The sequence below is a fragment of the Salmo trutta genome, chromosome 6 (assembly GCF_901001165.1).
Source record: "Salmo trutta chromosome 6, fSalTru1.1, whole genome shotgun sequence".
Classification (NCBI taxonomy): domain Eukaryota; kingdom Metazoa; phylum Chordata; class Actinopteri; order Salmoniformes; family Salmonidae; genus Salmo; species Salmo trutta.
In genome coordinates, this window is record NC_042962.1 from 20,176,430 (window position 1) to 20,197,899 (window position 21,470).

The 21,470-nt window shown below is 39.2% G+C and overlaps 1 protein-coding gene and 1 long non-coding RNA gene across 2 annotated transcripts in view; one reads left to right on the forward strand and one right to left on the reverse strand.

Moving 5' to 3' along the window:
* The window catches only part of LOC115195625 (uncharacterized), a 36,734-nt gene extending 15,561 nt beyond the window's left edge, over nt 1-21,173 (reverse strand). The window contains exons 1-2 of the long non-coding RNA XR_003878722.1: nt 21,020-21,173; nt 8,730-8,881 (exon numbers count right to left, since the gene is read on the reverse strand). This is a non-coding gene — a long non-coding RNA (uncharacterized LOC115195625). The remainder of the gene's footprint in view (nt 1-8,729; nt 8,882-21,019) is intronic.
* LOC115195621 (myosin-7-like) lies at nt 663-18,644 on the forward strand. Its single transcript, XM_029755678.1, has 40 exons — nt 663-1,005; nt 1,133-1,175; nt 2,390-2,598; nt 2,940-3,083; nt 3,179-3,335; nt 4,209-4,236; nt 4,329-4,434; nt 4,913-5,005; nt 5,436-5,499; nt 5,589-5,687; nt 6,657-6,760; nt 6,846-6,984; nt 7,090-7,208; nt 7,393-7,542; nt 7,646-7,816; nt 7,991-8,300; nt 8,414-8,487; nt 8,688-8,893; nt 8,992-9,115; nt 10,025-10,161; nt 10,251-10,506; nt 10,766-11,008; nt 11,097-11,273; nt 11,371-11,516; nt 11,594-11,684; nt 11,765-12,154; nt 12,259-12,385; nt 12,479-12,597; nt 12,686-12,882; nt 13,056-13,239; nt 15,294-15,459; nt 15,571-15,695; nt 15,781-16,089; nt 16,216-16,419; nt 16,716-17,012; nt 17,157-17,261; nt 17,378-17,473; nt 17,567-17,701; nt 17,995-18,043; nt 18,522-18,644. The coding sequence occupies exons 3-39, from the start codon at nt 2,398-2,400 to the stop codon at nt 18,013-18,015; spliced, it is 5,814 nt and encodes a 1,937-aa protein (XP_029611538.1). The 5' UTR covers nt 663-1,005; nt 1,133-1,175; nt 2,390-2,397; the 3' UTR covers nt 18,016-18,043; nt 18,522-18,644.
* Nucleotides 21,174-21,470: the final 297 nt, after the last annotated feature.

Here is a 21,470-nt window from a genome sequence, read left to right on the forward strand (position 1 = left end):
GCTGAATATAGTTTAGGAAATTAAATTAGGATGTTTTAACTTATTTTTCATCATTTTGGGACTAATGTTAGACACTCCAAGAAAGTAGATCCAAGAACAAATTCACAGGATCATTTTTGTCATCGACAATAAAGGAAAGGGAACAATGCCGGGTCAACAGGACCTAGGGTTATTACTCTTGGTGATAACGGATTGGGGAGTGACCTTGCCTTGGTGAACAAAGGAGGACAGCTGCAGTTGTCTACATCATAATAACTCAAATATGAAATGAGCTTACACATGGCAAGAACACTTTATCATGTCACCTTTATTTTTTTATTTATTTCACCTTTATTTAACTAGGCAAGGCAGTTAAGAACAAATTATTATTTACAATGACAGCCTAGGAACAGTGGGTTAACTGCTTTGTTCAGGGGCAGAACGACAGAATTTTACCTTGTCAGCGCGGGGATTCGATCTAGCAACCTTTCGGTTACTGGCCCAATGCACTAACCACTAGGCTACCTGCCGCCCCATACAAATGCCCAAGTGTTCACAAATTAGCATAAAAACTATTAAATCAATCTTTAAAACTAGCAATTTGTCATTGCATAAAAATACAGAATTTGAAGAATTTCCATTAAGTTTATGTAGGCATTTTTAGATGAGTACGTTGCCTGAAACTGCAATTTGATCGAAGGGGTAAAAATAGAACTGTAAAGACCTGCTGCTTGCTATTGTCTATCCAATGCTACCTCACAATGAGAATCTCAGAAGCAAAACATGGGTAATGCTTTCAATGCATCCGTTGTCCACCCTGGAATAGCCTGTTGTTACAACCAGCCTGATAGGTCAAAGAGGTATACACCTCTAGCCCCAAATACAGATCTTCTAAAATAATCCGACTAATTTATTATAATAGATGGCCCATCTCCATATAGGGCTGAGCAACACTCTTTATAAAGGGTGTCGGAGACCAGGGGGAGACAGACCAGGGGGAGACACAAGGCACCGGACATCCTGAAGGTAAGCATATAGAGGCAGTCTGCTGAGGAGGGCAAAGATAATCATTATACAACCTAACAATAGTCATAACCACACATAGCTGGTCAGTAGACTGATATTGGTATTTCGTTGTCTACTTCATTTACAGTCGAGATCCTTTCAACCAAACGTATCCCAGGGGTGACCAACAGGTAAGAATCACAATCTTCTAAAATAGATGGTCAACAACATGAAAACTATAACAGCTTGACAAATATGCATATTAATGCAAAACATTTGAGTGTCTGTACACATCAATGTAGTCAACTTGTACAGATGTACACAGTCTTTTGTTGAAGAGAATCTTTCTGCAATGCAGGAAATGCAGATGAGCTTCGTGAGTTACATGAATTCACTGAAAACCAATACTAACACACGGTTAAATGAACTGTATTGCACTTTTCATGTAGCCTACTTTTGGCCAGCTAATAATAGCCTAACCACCGGTCAAGCAACATTATGGACGTTCAAATCCTTTTGCTGTAGGATTATTTTGCTGTGATAATATAGGTCAAATTAAGATCCTACATCTGTATATATTGCATAATACATATTTCCTGTATAGTAATTACATGTTGTCAGTGTCAACCTCACATGTTTTGGTTTATATTCAATGTTCTATTGGTTTACTCACCTACATATTGTTCAGATAAACTCTTATTAATCTATGACTCTAAATCTGGTAGCCTACTGGTGTTCTGCCTTGACCCTTGTGTCTATTTTAGGCTTATATTTTAAAGTTCTATTGTTCTGCCATGACCATTATGCTATGATACAATATACTACTCATATACAGTACACCTGTATACATACAGTAGTGATACTAGTATACAATTTTCCAATTAACATAGGTCTTTGGTGGAAAATGTTTGGGATCAAATGTTTTATTTACATTATGCATTCCAAAAATGGTACCAGAGAGAAGTGAAATACAGCCCTGATGCCCTAAAGTTGTTGATTTATTTAATATTATTTAATATTAGTGCTTTACACTGATATTAGATTATTACAACAATATGCACGGTTCCCTTTGTCATGAATATAATAAAATGTAAAACTATCAATATATGGTTGATATTGTAAAAAATACTGTAAAGTATGAAGAACTAAATGGTTGTTCTTTGTTAATTTTAAGAAACGTTTGTCATGAGAATCCTGGTATACAACAAACCAAGGCAACAGTGAGAACTGGCACAAGTAAATTGGGAAGTTTAGCAAATTCAACCTAATAATAATAGATACATACCTGCACAGATTTAAGAATGGGGGCCGCATTGATGGTAGAGTTTGGGGCTGCATTAAAACCTTGTACTGTATAAAATATGTACATATGTATGTATTCAACACTCTGTTCCTGCCTTTACAGGTTTAAGAATGGGGGACAGTTTGATGGCAGAGTTTGGCGTCGCAGCTTCCTTTCTGCGTAAATCAGACAAGGAGCGTATGGAATGCCAGACTAGACCCTTTGACATAAAGAGAGAGTGCTATGTGCCTGACCCTGAGGTTGAATACGTCAAGGCCACAATCACCAGCAGAGATGGAGCTAAAGTCACCGCTGATACGGAGTTTGGAAAGGTAAATATTTTGGTGAAAAACATTTCTGAAAATATATGACCTGGAAAATCATAAGATAATAATTTGTTATACTAGGATAACTCTATGATTGATGAAAAATGAGTTATGAACTGAAATGAGTTATGTTCTTTAATGTTTAATATCTTTCTAACAAGAGACAACAAAGAGCAGAATCTTAACTTGAAATCTTTAACTTCCATGCAAATCTTGCATTACATGTAAATGGATGATTTGTGAAAATGTTACACTGTGTGTAATCTCAAGTTAAGGTTTGTCTCAAATTGAATACTTCTGCACATTGAAAATGTAAAAAAAGAAATAATAATTTGCTCTTCTTTCAGACTGTTTCTGTGAAGGAGGACGACGTCCACCCCCAGAACCCGCCAAAGTTTGATAAAATTGAGGACATGGCGATGTTCACCTTCCTGCACGAGCCCGCTGTGCTGTTTAACCTCAAAGAGCGTTACGCAGCCTGGATGATCTATGTAAGTAATGACCTGTCTGCTAATATCTCCAATAAATCAATCATTCATTCAAATGAATGAAACTAAATCTGCGGTATCCCTCTTGTCTTCCACAGACCTACTCAGGGCTGTTCTGTGTCACTGTCAACCCATACAAGTGGCTGCCAGTGTACGATCAGTCTGTTGTCAATGCATATAGAGGCAAGAAGAGGAGTGAAGCTCCACCTCACATCTTCTCCATATCTGACAATGCCTACCAGTACATGTTGTCAGGTAAAATATAACTTTTCATCTACATTAGTGCTGAGCGATTAACCAACTTTTTTTTTTGTTGAGGGGGGATATTAAACAAATAATTGACCGTATTTACCTGAATTCCATTTCGTGAATTGTTTTGTAAACCCAACGCCTGTTTCAAATCAAAACGAGAGAGTGGGACGCTGGGCTGAAGGGAGTCGTAGTTTTCATTAAGCAAATATTCAACCTAGTTCAGCACAGGAACGTGGTAATTAACTACAATTACCAAACTCCATTGAGCCTGTTACGTTAGGTTAGATACACACGGACCACATGAGAGAGGAATGTAAACAACACAATGATAAGAGGGGGGCTTGAGACAGTTTGTGAAAGTATTATTACTTCAGACAGCTCTCACCATGCTTAGGCAGGCTAGCCTAGCTAAATAGGATGACTAAAGATAGTACAGTATGGGGAGAGGAGAGAACTTTGTCTGGCTGATTGGCTGCTACTGCCTGAGCAGAGATGAGATGATGACTTTTAAGGAATGAAAATAACACATTCATTAAATAAAAACTAAGTCATATACACAACTGAAATATTTTATTATTTTTAATAGCAATTTCCTATTTTACTATTGATGTCTACCCAATGTGGACCTGACGGAGACAATGGGATATTTTCAATGTTTTGGCAACTGAATTTTGGCTTTTGGAATTTATGTTAAAAACCTCAAATTATTTTTATGTCATTATTTCATAATGCATTTAATGTTTCAAAAAAATATATAAATGTAATAATCAAACCGAAACCGAACTGACCTCAAAAAGCACTAATCGCTCCGCACTAGTCTACAGTGACGTAAAATGTTTTTAAATGACACATTTACTGATACTTCTCTTTCAACAGACAGGGAAAATCAGTCTGTCCTTATCACGTAAGTACATCAACCAAAGGTTATATCCATTTGAGACTATTTAAAGTTAAGAGAAATTCTGAGACATCAACATTTGTATTTTTAAATCCCAGTGGAGAATCCGGTGCTGGAAAGACTGTAAACACCAAGAGAGTCATCCAGTATTTCGCCAGCATTGCTGCTGTTAGCGGAAAGAAAAGTGTATCAGAAGAAAAAAAGGTAAAATAGAGGGCAAATATTCAGCATTTCCCAATATGCATTTAAATCATGGCCGCCACTAACTTCATTTTTTAAGTATGTAGATAATATAATGTATAATATATTTCTTAATAAGATCATCTTTCAAAACGACCAATTATCAAAATAATAAAACAGTCTGTGTTTTGTCATGGGGCCCCCATTGATTTTGTTACAATGTTTGAGTCACTCAGATAGCATAAGAACAAAGCATAAGAACTAGGCATAAGCCATGTTATAATGTGTATAGTTGTTGAAGGAAATTCGCTTTAAAGAATAATAATAAACTCAGCCCCATGCCATTGCCCCCTCGCCCCCCCCCCCCTGCCAAAAAAACAACTAAATGAAACACTGAATCACTATTAATCCTAAATTAAACATTCCTCATTGCTGGATAAGCATATGTTGACTACAGATCTTTATTGCATCATTTTAACACTGTGTGGTTGTTGGTTTGTAGGGGACCCTGGAGGATCAAATCATCCAGGCCAATCCTGCCCTGGAGGCTTTTGGTAATGCCAAGACCATCAGGAATGACAACTCCTCCCGATTTGTACGTTCGGTCTTTGTTTGCAGTCAAATAACATTTAAATCTTATCATACATGTTCATCTTATCTGTTGTATTTTGTGGTTGAAATTTATTAGGATACAATTAATTGATGTCATCACATCAGCTAATTTTCCTCAGGTCCATCAGCTAATCAACCCTTTTGGGACTGTATATCAAATCAAATCAAATATCAAATATGTATGTGTGCAACAGAGCTGGGTTTCAATAGTATTTGTTTTCTTTTCAATATTTTCTGTGTTTGATTGAGAACCAGATAGGTGGAATTTAAACTTGTAGGACTATTCCATCAGTTCCATTGCACAATGCAAGCTCAATCATGCGCACCTACTAAGGTATTCAAAAAGAAAACAAATACTACTTGAACTCTGATCTAATGTGATTATTAATTTCTGCTTTGACAATAACTTACAGGGTAAATTCATCCGAATTCATTTTGGAGTCACTGGGAAGCTTTCATCTGCTGACATTGAGACTTGTGAGTACAATACTCAATTTGCCCAGGCTTGAACAGATCTCTTTGACAGGAAACACATTAATACCAAAAGCACTTTCCATACTGATCAGATCTTCTGGAGAAGTCACGTGTAACTTTCCAGCTCAAGGCTGAGAGAGACTACCACATATTCTACCAGATCCTGTCCCAACAAAAACCAGAACTGCTGGGTGAGTATTAAATCATCAAACTGAGGTCGATTCTGGATTAAACTGAACATTTCTGATGAAATCCAATTCAATTCTTATGATGCAGCACAGCCAGCCCAGGCAGTGTGCTACTCCTATCCCCCACTGTAAAACTCCCAACACAATATAGCATGATTTATGTAGTAACAATTGTTTAAATTACATTTAAGCACACAACATTAAAATCCAATGCACACAAAACAATCTCCAGCTGCAGTTCTTTGGAGTGGTGTAATGTACTTAAGTAAAAATAATTTAAAGTACTATTTAAGTAGTTTTTTGGGGGTATCTGTACTTTAATTTATTATTACTATTTTTGACAACTTTTAATTTTACTCCATTACATTTCTAAAGAAAATAATGTACTTTTTACTCCTTACATTTTCCCTAACACCCAAAAGTACCTGTTACATTTTAAACGCTTAGCAGGACAGGAAAATTGTCTAATTCATGCACTTATCAATCAGAACATCCCTGGTCATCCCTACTGCTACAGCCTCTGATCTGGCAGACTCACTAAACACAAATGCTTCGTTTGTAAATTATGTCTGAGTGTTGAACTGTGCCCCTGGCAATCCGTAAATATATATATATATTTTTAAATCGTGTCATCTGATTTGCCCAGTATAAGACATTTTAAATGATTTATTCTTATACTTTTACTGAAGTAGTATTTTACTAAAGTAGTATTTTACTACGTGACTTTTACTTTTACTTGAGTCGTTTTCTTTGAAGGTATCTTTACTTTTACTCAAGAATGAAAATTGGGTCCTTTTTCCACCACTGGTTTTTTGAAACTCTAATGACTAATTTGCCTTCCTGTCAATTTATAATATAAATCAATGGCAATTTTCTAATTGACCCCAACCCTAATGCAGAGTATATTATGTTATGACCTACAGTTTACCACAGCATCAACACAAATAAACTGAGCTGTTCAATTCTTTTCAGAGATGCTACTCATCACCAGCAATCCCTATGACTATGCCTTCATCTCCCAAGGAGAGATTGCTGTAACTTCCATTAATGATTCAGATGAGCTAATGGCTACTGATGTGAGTAATATATCTATATACTGTATATGCAATAATATTCCAACCCCTTCTCCAATGCAAACAATTACCTTTCATTTGGGACTAGGATGCCTTTGATGTGCTGGGCTTCTCCCAAGAGGAGAAGAACGGCATTTATAAACTGACTGGTGCCATCATGCACTACGGCAACATGAAGTTCAAGAATAAGCAGCGGGAGGAGCAAGCAGAGGCAGATGGCACTGAGGGTGAGTGCTGAGGATTTAAAACCTCTCAATTCATTTTGCAGTAGTATCTGATAATCAAAAATCAGTTAGATTGCCTCTTCCAATCATAAAACATTGCCTTTCTAGATCTTGACAAAGCTGCATATCTGATGTGCCTGAACTCTGCTGACCTAGTCAAGGGGCTGTGTCACCCTAGGGTCAAAGTAGGAAATGAGTGGGTCACCAAAGGTCAGAATGTCAACCAGGTGAGTCTCCAAAATGTTTTTATAATATTGAGCATACAACTTGTCTATAAAGTTGCTAAGATTTTCATACCTATATTAACCTATTGAGCATGCTTTTTAGTCCAGGACTAGGCCTAATCTGTGTCTAGGAAAACTGTCCCTATGTGTTTATGTTTCAGTAATTTATTTTCTCAATATTTTGTAGGTGTACTACGCTGTTGGTGCACTGGCAAAGAAAATTTATGAGAACATGTTCCTCTGGATGGTGATAAGAATCAACCTTTCTCTGGACACTAAGAATGCTCGCCAGCACTACATTGGTGTGCTGGACATTGCTGGCTTTGAGATCTTTGATGTGAGTGTTTGATATAAATTTGATTTTAAAAAAGGACACATGAAACAATTAATCTAGAACATTACAGCTGACAAAATAAAGTAACTGTGAACTTCTATTCCAGTTCAACACCTTTGAGCAGCTGTGCATCAACTTCACTAATGAGAAGCTGCAGCAGTTCTTCAACCACCACATGTTTGTGCTGGAGCAGGAAGAGTATAAGAAAGAGGGAATTGTCTGGGAGTTCATTGACTTTGGCATGGACTTGGCTGCCTGCATTGACCTCATTGAAAGGGTTGGTATCTTCAGTTGTGCAGTAGTTTATATGATGTATCCTAAGTAATCTTTGAGATTTCAAATATTACAAGGACAGTCTTCATAAATGTGTTTCAAAGACAAATTATTCTGATATTTATTCACAATGCTTTTCCCTTAACATAAATGTATTTTCATTCATTCCTTCCACCAGCCCATGGGTATCATGTCCATCCTTGAAGAGGAGTGCATGTTCCCTAAGGCCAGTGATAATACATTCAAAGCTAAGCTGTATGATACGCATCTGGGCAAAAATGCATGCTTCCAGAAGCCTAGGATTGTTAAGGGTAAACCAGAGGCCCATTTCTCCATGGTTCACTATGCTGGCATTGTTGACTACAACATTGGTAACTGGCTGGTGAAGAACAAGGATCCTCTGAATGAGACTGTGGTCGGACTGTTCCAGAAGTCAAGTCTTAAGTTCCTGGCCAACCTATTTGCAAACTATGCTGGTGCAGAAGGAGGTACTATGTGTTTATATCTGCAAAGACTACAACACACTCAAATAAATAACAATCCACAGTATATGATAGTAGTAATAATAGCATATTTAAATAGTTATTTCATTATCATACAGCACCTGAAGAAAAAGCGGCTGGAGGAAAAAAGAAGAAAGGCTCTTCCTTCCAGACGGTGTCTGCATTGCACAGGGTAAATCTGAGCTTAAATAAACATATGTATGATGTTTTCACATGTCAGAATATTAACAAATGTATTATGTTTGTGCTATACAGTATTTGAGATGCCAGTATGTTGTGGATTGGCATGTTAGCATTAAATGCTGTGGTGACCCGTAAGGTACTTGGAGACTCATTCACCGATGTAAAATTCTACATTTGTCATACTCACAGGAGAATTTGGGTAAACTCATGACCAACTTGAGGTCTACTCACCCCCATTTTGTGCGTTGCATCATCCCCAACGAGACCAAGACTCCTGGGGCCATGGAGAATCCTCTGGTCATGCACCAGCTGCGCTGTAACGGTGTGCTGGAAGGCATCAGGATCTGCAGAAAGGGCTTCCCCAACAGAATCCTGTATGCTGACTTCAAACAAAGGTAAAATAATTATTCATTTCCTTTCCAAAATAAATTCAACTGTTTACCTATTCAGGTCTTCCATTTTTAAAGATAACTACTTTCTGATTTAAATTCAGATACCGCATCCTCAATCCAAATGCTATCCCTGAGGGTCAGTTCATGGACAACATGAAGGCATCAGAAAAACTGCTGGGCACTTTGGACATTGACCACACCCAGTACAGATTAGGACACACTAAGGTAAATTATCTAATGGTGCGTTCGTAACCAAGTAGCAAGTAGGAATTTACCACATACGACTCGAAATAATCCACTTGAACTCCCCTCCAACTGGTAATTAATTACTAGTGGGAAACTCGTCTATCATCCTGATCTCCCACTTCTTCAACATACTGACATCTGACGTGACTTACTAAGGAAATTACCCCGATAACAGCATTATCGGGCAAAACATTGTTTATAAAAGCAATCTATTAATATGGTTTTTGAACACTATAATTTGTTGACAAGCATGATAGCTGTACTTTTAGTTTATGGTTCACACAGCTTGATGGCCATTAGCCAATCAGCGTTTTTTTATGATTTCAAAGCATGTGAATGCATTCAAATGGTAAATGCAGACCTACCACTTGGTTATGAACGTAACATAAATTCCAGGATGGAATATTAGCAGCAATTACGGGGTCCAAGCAGTATATTAACACTACATCACCATCTGGCCAACCTGAGCAAAGCCTCTTGAAATAATTGCTGATGTACCACTGATCATGCTTTTCTCATTTTATCTGTCTCTTGGGCAAATGGGTCAAGTCAAGAGATAAAAATAGATACTTGGTATAGTGCCATAATGTAGTAGATCCAGATATACAGTGAGCAATTAAAAGCATAGTGGCCATACTGTTTGCGATAGACTTCCTGTATATGTTTTTAAAGACCTTGCCAAATTTAGTAACTCTTGGTCAACATGCTGGGTTGGAAGTTGTAAAATCAATTGCTCATTACAGGGCCACCTTGTCATCAATTTGTGCCATTTTCCTAGAGGCATGAACGTTTTGGAAAACTGTGGAATACCACATTCAAGTTATTTATGGTAATCTGGCAGAAAAATACAATCCTACCAAATACAAGAAGGCCTTTGTGTATCATTAGGTGTTCTTCAAGGCTGGTCTCCTGGGTACTCTTGAGGAGATGAGAGACGATCGTCTCGCTCTTATCATCACTGGCCTCCAGGCCAGATCACGTGGTCTACTTGCTAGAATTGAGTTCCAGAAAATGGTTGACCGCAGGTAGGAATGAGAATAGCTTAAACTTTTTCAGACAATATGTTAGGGGTGAGGAAAGGTTGTATGAACTATATTTTATAAAAAATTTGCAGGGATGCCTTGCTTGTGATCCAATGGAACATTCGTGCCTTCATGGGTGTCAAGAATTGGCCCTGGATGAAGATGTACTTCAAGATCAAACCTCTGCTGAAGTCAGCAGAGACTGAGAAGGAGATGGCCAACATGAAGGAAGAATTCCTGAAGCTTAAAGAGGCTTATGCTAAATCTGAAGCCCGTAGAAAGGAGCTGGAAGAAAAGATGGTTTCCATTCTCCAAGAGAAGAATGACCTGCAGCTCGCTGTCCAAACTGTGAGTAACTTTAACTGCACTACAGTTACTTTGCAGCAGTCACATCTTTGGTCAAAATGGCCTTTCTAGTTAGCTTTTAGCCATAAGCTAACAAGAGAAATGGAAAAACAGAGAGAAAAGAGACATGGTTTTCTAAATAGATATGTACAATCAGTGCACCATTTGTCAATCATTTGTAGTGTCCAAATATTTTTACTCCAAACAAACTTCTGAGCATTGGAGAATTTGATATACTTACAATATATTGACTCCTTGACAGCAAGAAGACACTATTGTTGATGCTGAAGAGAGATGTGAAGGTCTGATCAAAAGCAAAATCCAGCTTGAGGCCAAAGCCAAAGAGCTGACAGAAAGACTGGAGGATGAGGAGGAGATGAATTCAGAGCTAACTGCTAAGAAGAGGAAGCTGGAGGATGAGTGCTCAGAACTCAAGAAGGACATTGATGATCTGGAACTCACTCTGGCTAAAGTGGAGAAGGAAAAGCATGCCACAGAGAACAAGGTAAAATAAATTGATTTTTCTTGTGATGTTAAAACGACAATTTAAATATTTTGGATAAAAGTGTAATGACACTGTTCTGTTTTCTTAGGTTAAAAACCTTACTGAGGAGATGGCAGCTCTGGATGAAATCATTGCCAAGCTGACCAAGGAGAAGAAGGCTCTGCAAGAGGCTCATCAGCAAACACTTGATGACCTGCAGAGTGAGGAGGACAAAGTCAACACGCTGACCAAGGCCAAAGCCAAACTGGAACAGCAAGTTGATGATGTGAGTATCAAATAGGAATAGGAAAATTAGTAATATCCTAAAAACAGGCTTCAGTGAATTGGTTACTCCAAATATTGTTTTATATAACCTTAATCAGCTTGAAGGGTCTCTGGAGCAAGAGAAGAAGGTGAGAATGGACCTTGAGAGAGCCAAGAGAAAGCTGGAAGGAGACTTGAAGTTGACCCAGGAGAGCCTAATGGACCTGGAGAATGACAAGCAGCAGATGGAGGAGAGAATGAAGAAGTAAGATCAGAGATCAAAATATGCTAACAAAGTATTATTCAATAGAAAACACAAAAAATTGATATTCATCTCAACAGGAAGGACTTTGAGATGAGCCAACTCAACAGCAAGATTGAGGATGAGCAAGCCATGGGTGCCCAGCTTCAGAAAAAACTGAAGGAGCTGCAGGTAATTCAAGACAATTGTTGAAACATTTTAATTCTTAAAGTCACATTTGAACTAGATGAATTGAATTCCTACCATTTCAGGCCCGCATTGAGGAGCTGGAGGAAGAGCTGGAGGCTGAAAGAGCTGCCCGTGCCAAGGTGGAGAAACAGAGGGCAGACTTGTCCAGAGAGCTAGAAGAGATCAGTGAGAGGCTGGAGGAGGCTGGGGGAGCCACTGCTGCCCAGATTGAGATGAACAAGAAGAGGGAGGCTGAGTTCCAGAAGGTGCGCAGAGACCTTGAAGAGGCTACTCTGCAGCATGAGGCTACAGCTGCCACTCTGAGGAAGAAAAATGCTGACAGTGTAGCTGACCTGGGAGAACAGATTGACAACCTTCAGAGAGTGAAGCAGAAGCTGGAGAAGGAGAAGAGTGAGCTCAGGCTGGAGCTGGATGATGTGGTCTCCAACATGGAGCAGATTGTCAAGTCCAAAGTATGTGGTAACATTGGTAAATCAAAGAAAAAAATCTATACATGCTTTTTAAAGATACAATCTAGTGATGCTGTTCTGTCATTCAAAAACAAATCTGTTTTTAGACAAACTTGGAGAAAATGTGCCGCACTCTAGAGGACCAGATGAGTGAATACAGGACGAAAGCTGAGGAAGGACAGCGATCCATCAATGATTTCACCATGCAGAAAGCAAAGCTTCAAACTGAGAATGGTATATCAACAAAAAAAGAATAAATTGAACAACCACAATAAATTACCTGATTAAGTAATATAATTTCAAATAATTTGAATTGCGTGTAAACAGGTGAACTTGCCAGACAGTTGGAGGAGAAGGACTCTCTGGTCTCCCAACTGACTAGAGGTAAGCAGTCCAACGTTCAGCAGATTGAAGACCTCAAGAGACAATTGGAGGAGGAAGTCAAGGTATTTAGACAAAGAATGCAGAGTCCCTTATCCAACTACATTTATCTTCAGGCATAATCACAGATCCTTTTTTAAATTTCCTTACCAGGCAAAGAACGCGCTTGCCCATGCAGTGCAGTCTGCTCGCCATGACTCAGATCTGTTGAGGGAGCAGTATGAGGAGGAGCAGGAGGCCAAGTCTGAACTGCAGCGTGGCATGTCCAAGGCTAATGCTGAGGTGGCTCAGTGGAGAACCAAGTATGAAACTGATGCCATCCAGAAGACTGAGGAGCTTGAGGACGCAAAGTAAGGATGTTTTATAACTTCCTCTTACTTTTCAGGCTATTGAACCTTGGCTGAATGAGCGATACACAAAAGTACATGTTGAATAATACATGGTTTACCTGTTACACAACCATTATATATTAGAAAATAAAGGCAGCTGTTCGGAAACGTGTTTCTCATCTATGTCAATCTAGGAAGAAGCTGGCTCAGCGTTTGCAGGATGCAGAGGAAGCTGTGGAAGCTGTAAATGCTAAATGTTCATCCCTGGAGAAGACTAAACACAGACTCCAGAATGAGATTGAAGATCTCATGGTGGATGTGGAGAGATCTAATGCAGCGGCTGCCTCTCTGGACAAGAAGCAAAGGAACTTTGACAAGGTAAGAAAAAAACATATGGAATACACAAGTCCTATTAGCCTTCATTATAGTACATTAGGGGCGGCAGGTAGCCTAGTGCTACGGTTTTCAACCAGTGTGCTGCGGCACCTTTATAATGCAGAAAACCGGTAATCTCTTGCGCAAACCTATTTTAAACTAAACTTTATTATCAGAGCTAAAGCAAAATATTTCTAGCGCGGATTCATCTTACAGGGGTACACACAAATGAGTCATCATGAACTATGAAAATATACTGAACAAAAATGTAAAACGCCACATGCAACATTTTCTTAGATTTTACTGAGTTACACTTCATAAAAGGAGATCAGTCAATTGAAATAAATTCATTAAGCCCTAATGGATTTAACACCACTCGGAATAGAGATATACATCTGTTGGTCACATATACTTAAATAAAAAGGTAGGGCCGTGGACCAGAAAAACAGTCAGTTTCTGGTGTGACCACCATTTGCTTCATGCAGCACAACACATCTCCTTCGCATAGAGTTGATCAGGCTGTTGATTGTGGCCTGTGGAATGTTGTCCCACTCCTCTTAAATTGCTTTGAGAAGTTGCTAGATATTGACGGGAACTGGAACACGCTGTCGTACACGTCAATACAGAGCATCCCAAACATGCTCAATGGGTGACATGTCTGGTGAGTATGCAGGCCATGGAAGAACAGGGACATTTTTAGCTTCCAGGAATTGTATACAGATCCTTGCGACATGGGCCGTGCATTAGGTCATCTATACATCTTTGCTATGTAAAGCTCCGCCTTATCTCAGCTCACTGGTCACGATAACAACACCCACCCGTAGCACGCGCTCCAGCAGGTATATCTCACTTGTCATCCCCAAAGCCAACACCTGCTTTGGCCGCCTTTCCTTCCAGTTACTTTAAACATCAGCTATCTGAGCAGCTAACCGATCGCTGCAGCTGTACATAGCATTTGTAAATAGCCCATCCAATCTACCTACCTACCTCATCCCCATATTGTTTTTATTTTCATCTGCACATCTTTAACTCCAGTGTTAATTTGCTAAATTGTAATTACTTCGCTACTATGGCCTATTTATTGCCTCCTCATGCCATTTGCACACACTGTATATAGACTTTCTTTTTTTCTATTGTGTTATTGACTGTACGCTTGTTTATTCCATGTGTAACTTTGTGTTGTTGTTTTTGTCGCACTGCTTTGCTTTATCTTGGCCAGGTCGCAGTTGTAAATGAGAACATGTTCTCAACTAGCCTACCTGGTTAAATAATGGTGAAATATATATATATTTTTTAAATGATCATGCTGAAACATGAGGTGATGGCGGCAGATGAATGGCACGACCAATGGGCCTCAGGATCTCATCACGGTATCTCTGTGCATTTAAATTGCCATTGATAAAATGCAATTGTGTTTGTTTTCCGTAGCTTATGTCTGCCCATATCATAATGCCACCGCCACCATGGGGCACTCTGTTCACAACGTTGACATCAGCAAACCGCTCGCCCACATGACCCCATCCACGTGGTCTGCGGTTGTGAGGCTGGTTGGACGAACTGTCAAATACTCTAAAAGGACGTTGGAGGCGGCTTACGGTAGAGAAATTAACAATAAATTCTCTGACAACAGCTCTGGTGGACATTCCGGCGGTCAGCATGCCAAAAATGTGTTTAAATTTGAGATAAATCTGTATTTTCTGCTCACGAAACATGGCACCAACACTTCACATGTTGCGTTTATATTTCTCTCCAGTGTAGTTCAAATAAAACCTATTTAATCTTCAAAAAATGTTGTCTGAAAAAAAGATGATTAGAAATATGGATTCGATGCGATGGAGGTCATTACCACTAAATAAATTAATAGGGAAATGTTAGCTGTGGAACAGAATTTTTTATCCCAACAAAGTGTGCCATGATTCAAAAAAGGTTGTGCTGGCATCAATCTACATCCTACCATCACCTCCCATTGTGGCCTTGAGTAAGGCACAATAAAGTACATCTTATCTGAACCATACTGTATACTGTATTCAAACCATTTAAAAAACTATGTGTTTCAGGTCTTGGCTGAGTGGAAGCAGAAGTTTGAGGAGTCGCAGACTGAGCTGGAGAGCTCCCAGAAAGAGGCCAGATCTCTCAGCACTGAGCTCTTCAAACTCAAGAACTCTTATGAGGAGTCTCTGGATCATCTGGAGACCATGAAGAGGGAGAACAAGAACCTCCAAGGTCAGAGCATTAGCATTAATTGACCTACATAACTTAGTCAATAAAATAATAATATTTTATAGAGATCAGTTATGCCAAAAAGATTCTGATGTATAACAATATTTTCCACAGAGGAAATTTCCGACCTGACTGAGCAGCTTGGTGAGGGGGGAAAGAGCATCCATGAACTGGAGAAGATCCGTAAACAGCTGGAGCAGGAGAAGGCTGAGATACAGTCTGCTCTAGAGGAAGCTGAGGTGAGAAAAGAAAACATTTACTGATGGTGAAAGTACCAGCATTTAATTAAGATTTTACAAACAATGGGTGGCTGTGTTCTCATAGGCCTCCCTAGAGCATGAGGAGGGAAAGATCCTGAGAGCTCAGCTGGAGTTCAATCAGGTGAAAGCTGACATTGAACGGAAGCTGGTGGAGAAAGACGAGGAAATGGAGATGAATAAGAGGAACCAGCAGAGAGTTGTGGATACCCTGCAAAGCTCCCTGGAGTCAGAGACTCGCAGCAGGAATGAAGCTCTCAGGCTGAAGAAGAAGATGGAGGGAGATCTCAATGAGATGGAGATCCAGCTCAGTCAGGCCAACAGGCAGGCATCCGAGGCCCAGAAGCAACTTAAGGGTCTCCATTCCCATCTGAAGGTATTACTTCCACACCGTTGAATTAAAGACATTGCTTGTGTATTTAGAAAAAGAAAAACCACACTGTGTAGTAAATGTATACAAAGTAAATAGTAAATCTAGTAAAATCAGTAATTCTTTCTACAGGATTCTCAAATGCAGCTGGATGATGCTCTTCGTAGCAACGATGACCTGAAGGAGAACATTGCCATTGTGGAGAGACGCAACAACCTGATGCAGGCTGAACTGGATGAGCTGAGAGTCCTGGTGGAGCAGACTGAGAGAGGCCGCAAACTGGCTGAGCAGGAACTGCTGGATGTTAGTGAGAGAGTTCAGCTGCTCCACTCACAGGTAAGACAGTAATATAGAACAGTGTTCTCCTTAAAGATGGAGTCCTTAATGGTGAAACTGACATGTCTGTTCGTGAAATTACAACAACAAAGAAGTTACTACAAACAACAAACACTGTTTTTTTCCCTTTGGATGTCATTGCAAGCACAATAAAACAGCTTTGCCAACAAAACAATAACAATGGTGTTTGGATGGACAGTGTGACTGTTTCCCCTACTACGGATTCCATCTTTAAAGGTCTGCTACCTGAGGTACGTAGAGGTAATATAAACATAATTTGTCATATATATGTGTAGAACACAAGCTTACTGAGCCAGAAGAAGAAGCTAGAGGGCGACACATCCCAGCTTCAGAATGAAGTGGAGGAGGCTGTGCAGGAGTGCAGAAATGCAGAGGAAAAGGCCAAGAAGGCCATTACTGATGCTGCCATGATGGCAGAAGAGCTGAAGAAGGAGCAGGACACCAGTGCTCACCTGGAGCGCATGAAAAAGAACATGGAGCAGACCATCAAGGACCTGCAGCACCGCCTGGATGAAGCTGAACAAATCGCCATGAAGGGTGGCAAGAAGCAGATCCAGAAGCTGGAGTCCAGAGTAAGTGTCTAAGCTACATTCTCGTCTATTAATTCAATGCCACATTTCATATTTCTAGTCATATTTCTAGCTTCAACATTGAAAGGAGTGGTAACTAACAAAGTAATTGTAAATGGTGTGTTAACAATGATCATATCTTTCTAGGTGAGAGAGCTAGAGACTGAAGTGGAACTGGAGCAAAGGAGGAGCAGTGATTCTGTGAAAGGAGTCCGTAAATATGAGAGACGCATCAAGGAGCTCACATACCAGGTACATTGTTTTAATTTGACAGTGCAGAGTTAACAATTCACATTAACATGCTCAGAATCAAATGTAAGATACATATCCAGTATGACTCTTTTTTTATCCCTTCTTTTTGTGTGCAGACTGAGGAAGACCGTAAGAATTTGAGCCGCCTGCAGGACCTGGTGGACAAACTGCAGCTGAAGGTCAAATCCTATAAGAGAACTTCAGAGGAGGCTGTAAGTAACCTTCTATCATCTAACTGATGCATCTGTAATTCTGAAATTATTTTGTTTACTAGAAACTTAAATCATATTTAACATTTCTCACAGGAGGAACAAGCCAATGCCAATTTGGGCAAGTTCCGTAAGATTCAGCATGAACTGGATGAGGCAGAAGAGAGGGCTGATATTGCTGAGTCTCAGGTCAACAAGATGAGAGCCAAGAGTCGTGATGCTGGTTCCAAGGTCCGTGAAGTTGCTGTTTCAATTTAATGTATGGAAAAGCCTAAACTTTGTGGGATCTGGGACTCTGTTTTACGGTCATTTGGATTCTTGATATTAACCCATTGATTCCTGAAGAAAATAAGTAATACATGGATCATCTGTTACATTGTTACCAAGTAACTATTCATACCTGTTGAAGATCCACATGGTAAAATTTCAACCAGAGTACACAATATATGGTAGTAAAATGTTTTTCGGTACACAGTCAAATTTAAATGATCTGGTAATCAATCAATCTATGTTCTCTGTCACAGAAAGGAAAGGATGAGGAGTGAGGCCAAGAGTTGTGATGCCGGCTCCCAGGTCAGTTCTTTTAATCAAAATAATTATGTTGGTTATAATTTGCAAACTCAAGTCATGTATGACAACAGCCCCGACCTCATTTGATTTTTAAGTATTTGATCTCCAATAACCGTACTATCATTCATGTTACTAACTATAAATTAGAATATTGTGCGCCGTCATGGGTTCAAAAAAAATCTTCAAAAGCATGACACATTTTAGTTTCAGTGGTGAGTTACTGTGTGATGGCAAGCAACACAATTATATTTATTGTGATAAATGCTGGACATCGTTGCTTCTTTAAATATTTTTGTAGAATCTTTCATTTACTAGTAGACAGAGTTGGTGTAATTAATGATATGTATAGTGTATACTATTCACTCAAACAAGGAGCCCCATCGTTTAATATAGAGTTGACAATGCACAGAATATTGTTAGAATGTTTTTAGTGTTTACAGTAGTTTATTACATTTTAACCTTCATCCATCTTGTGTCACAGAAAGGACATGATGAAGAGTGAAGCTCTCGGATGGACCTTTCTGAAAATCTCCTGACTGTAGTGCTTTAGTTTTCTCTGTTCTTCATGTAACATGAGCAGAATAAAGAATAAAGTCAATTTAAACTCTGTGTATTGCTTGATTATATTACAAACAGGTTTGGAATCCACTATTATTTAACAAAATTAAGTTAACACTGGTTTTCATTGAATATAATGATAACTTACCTCACAGAGAGGTAAATTATCACACTCCCTTTAAGAGTGTGCTCCTAATCTCAGCTCGTTATCTGTATAAAAGACACCTGGGAGCCAGAAATCTTTCTGATTGAGAGGGGGTCAAATACTTATTTCCCTCATTAAAATGCAAATCAATTTATAACATTTTTGACATGCATTTTTCTGGATATGTTTGTTGTTATTCTGTCTCTCACTGTTCAAATAAACCTACCATTAAAATTATAGACTGATCCTTTCTTTATCAGTGGGCAAATGTACATAATCAGCAGGGGATCAAATACTTTTTCCCCCCACTGTATAGCTTTGAGCAGCAATGAATCGGGTTCACAGGATAACAGAAAGGACACAAGATTAGTTGGATAACAAGAAAGCACTCTATTATGTAGGAACTAGCTTTCTTTATGTGCAATCCATGAAAGCATTACCATGTTTATCTGTGAATCCCACAAGGATGACAAAAGTGAAGTTTAGTCTACTGCAGTAAGTTGGATATCTTTGAATGCTGCAGGTAACCATTCTTTACTTCATTAGGTAAGGGGGATACCTAGTCAGTTGTCCAACTGAATGTATTCAACTGTAATGTGTCTTCCGCATTTAACCAAACCCCTCTGAATCGGAGAGGTGCAGGGGGCTGCCTTAATCAACATCCACATCTTCAGCACCCAGGGAACAGTACTGCCTTGTTCAGGGGCAGAACAGCAGATTTTTACCTTGTCAGCTCAGGGATTTGATCCAGCAACCTTCCGGTTACTGGCTCAAATTGCTTAAATTGCTTTATGTGTGACCAAATTTCCGTGAACAGACATTTTTATAGACCACTAGCTAATCTCAGAAATCAATGTACCTCACAAGCTGTCCATCTTAATCAGAGAAAGGCACTCAGCAGGAATTTCACTGGGTTATAGATGTGCTCAAGGACAAAGGGAGGGAAACAATGTGGCATAAACAAAACAGAGTTAAAGCTACACCCCACAAGCCAACAACTTGAGAGACGGCAACAGCCACACCCCACTTATTAGAATAGAAAACAACTTTATTGTCCGTTACAGTGAATCATTTACATATGTCTTCTGCTCCGTTCTAAACCCCCAAAATGTAGATTTAAATTCAAAATTCACTAGGCTACATGTGTATGATTTTCACACCTCCTACACATATTTAGGTTATAATTCAATCACAACCGTGTCTTGTATTCTGCTTATTGTATAGGCTAATGCTATCATTTTCTTCATTGTGCTTTGGAAAGACGCTAATTAAAATGTAACTATCAGTAATATAATTGTTGCATATTTTTTTGGTATTTAGGCTGGTCGTTAGACAATGCTTTCTAGCTGAAAAAGGAACAAAAACAATTATATTTTATTTTATTTGCATAAAAAACTATTTTGCACAATGTGTTTGTCATAGTCCGTGTATGTAGGTGGCAGGGAAGTCAGGCGCACGAGAAAACAGAGTGGTTTAAAAAATGGAATATTTATTTCCAAAACCAACGTAGAAAAGAATCCGGGTAAAACAATATCCCGTCGCACACCGATATAGAAACAACACGTACATAACAAACAAACAATCCCCGACAGAGAAATGAGGGGAATCAGAGGGTTAAATACACAACATATAATTACTGGGATATGAAACAGGTGTGTAAAGAGACCAGACAAAACCAATGGAAAATGAAAAACTGATCAATGGTGGCTAGAAGGCCGGTGACGTCGACCGCCGAACACCACCCGAACAAGGAGGGGCATCAACTTCAGTAGAAGTCGTGACAGTGTTGTCTTCCTATTTACTTACATTTGATCTATCTTACCTTTGCGTCACTCAACATCAATAACTGGCACAATTGGGATTTTAATTGAATGTACCCTTATTGTGAAGTGTTACCACATTATTACTGAAATACCTTAACATTTATTTTATATGCAAGAGTTTTAAGTGTTATACCTGACTACTAAAACATTAAGAAACAACACACTAATATTCCATCTTTGTTAACTACAGGGAGGACTGTGATGTGATCTCTTGGGCTGCAAACTGTACTTCCTACCAAGTCCAGCTGGGAACTCACAACAAATGATCTACACCAAAAATGAGATTGAAGCGAGGTCCTATAAAATCAAGGCTATTTTCTCAGTCTTTCATATACTGACTATGACACAAATAATATCCACACTAATTTCTCAAAAGATAATATCCCTGCACCTGCACATTGAATACTGCATGCTGACAGTTCTCTAGGAGTTAAAGATAATGTCATGACTTACCTTGGGTCAGTGCTGATTCTGTTGCTAGAGGAAGATTTGTGGAAGCTACTCCTGCATCTTTCTTTCACCCCCTGTCAGGGAACCCATGTGCCTTAGTGAGGGAAGAGATGGTCTTAGCCTGGGGGAGCAGTAGAGATGGCTTGTCAGTCTGGCAATCTATGGAGACAAATGACAACAGAAGAATAGGTTAAGGTGAATCCATGTGTTCAAGTACATCAAGCGTTACACACGACAGCTGGGAATGGGATCCTTAGCAAGTCATTGAAGGTTAGGGGATGGTATGTTCAGCTGTGGAACCTCAAGGCTGAAGCGAGGTGCAAGGTGTGAAGTTGTATGAGTCATAAGGGCCCCAATATACATTATATTATAGAAGGGTCATATGCACAGGTCTTGAAGGATGTAACACTCTTTCCAGCTGTCACCACTACATCATCACCTTGTTAACAGCGTC

Excerpts from the sequence above, each read along its gene's own strand:
- LOC115195621 (XM_029755678.1), top strand. The coding sequence starts at position 2,398 with ATGGGGGACAGTTTGATGGCAGAGTTTGGCGTCGCAGCTTCCTTTCTG. Across the intron at positions 2,599-2,939 it reads CTGATACGGAGTTTGGAAAG|ACTGTTTCTGTGAAGGAGGA; the intron begins GTAAATATTTTG and ends CTCTTCTTTCAG. Across the intron at positions 16,420-16,715 it reads TTCAGCTGCTCCACTCACAG|AACACAAGCTTACTGAGCCA; the intron begins GTAAGACAGTAA and ends ATATATGTGTAG.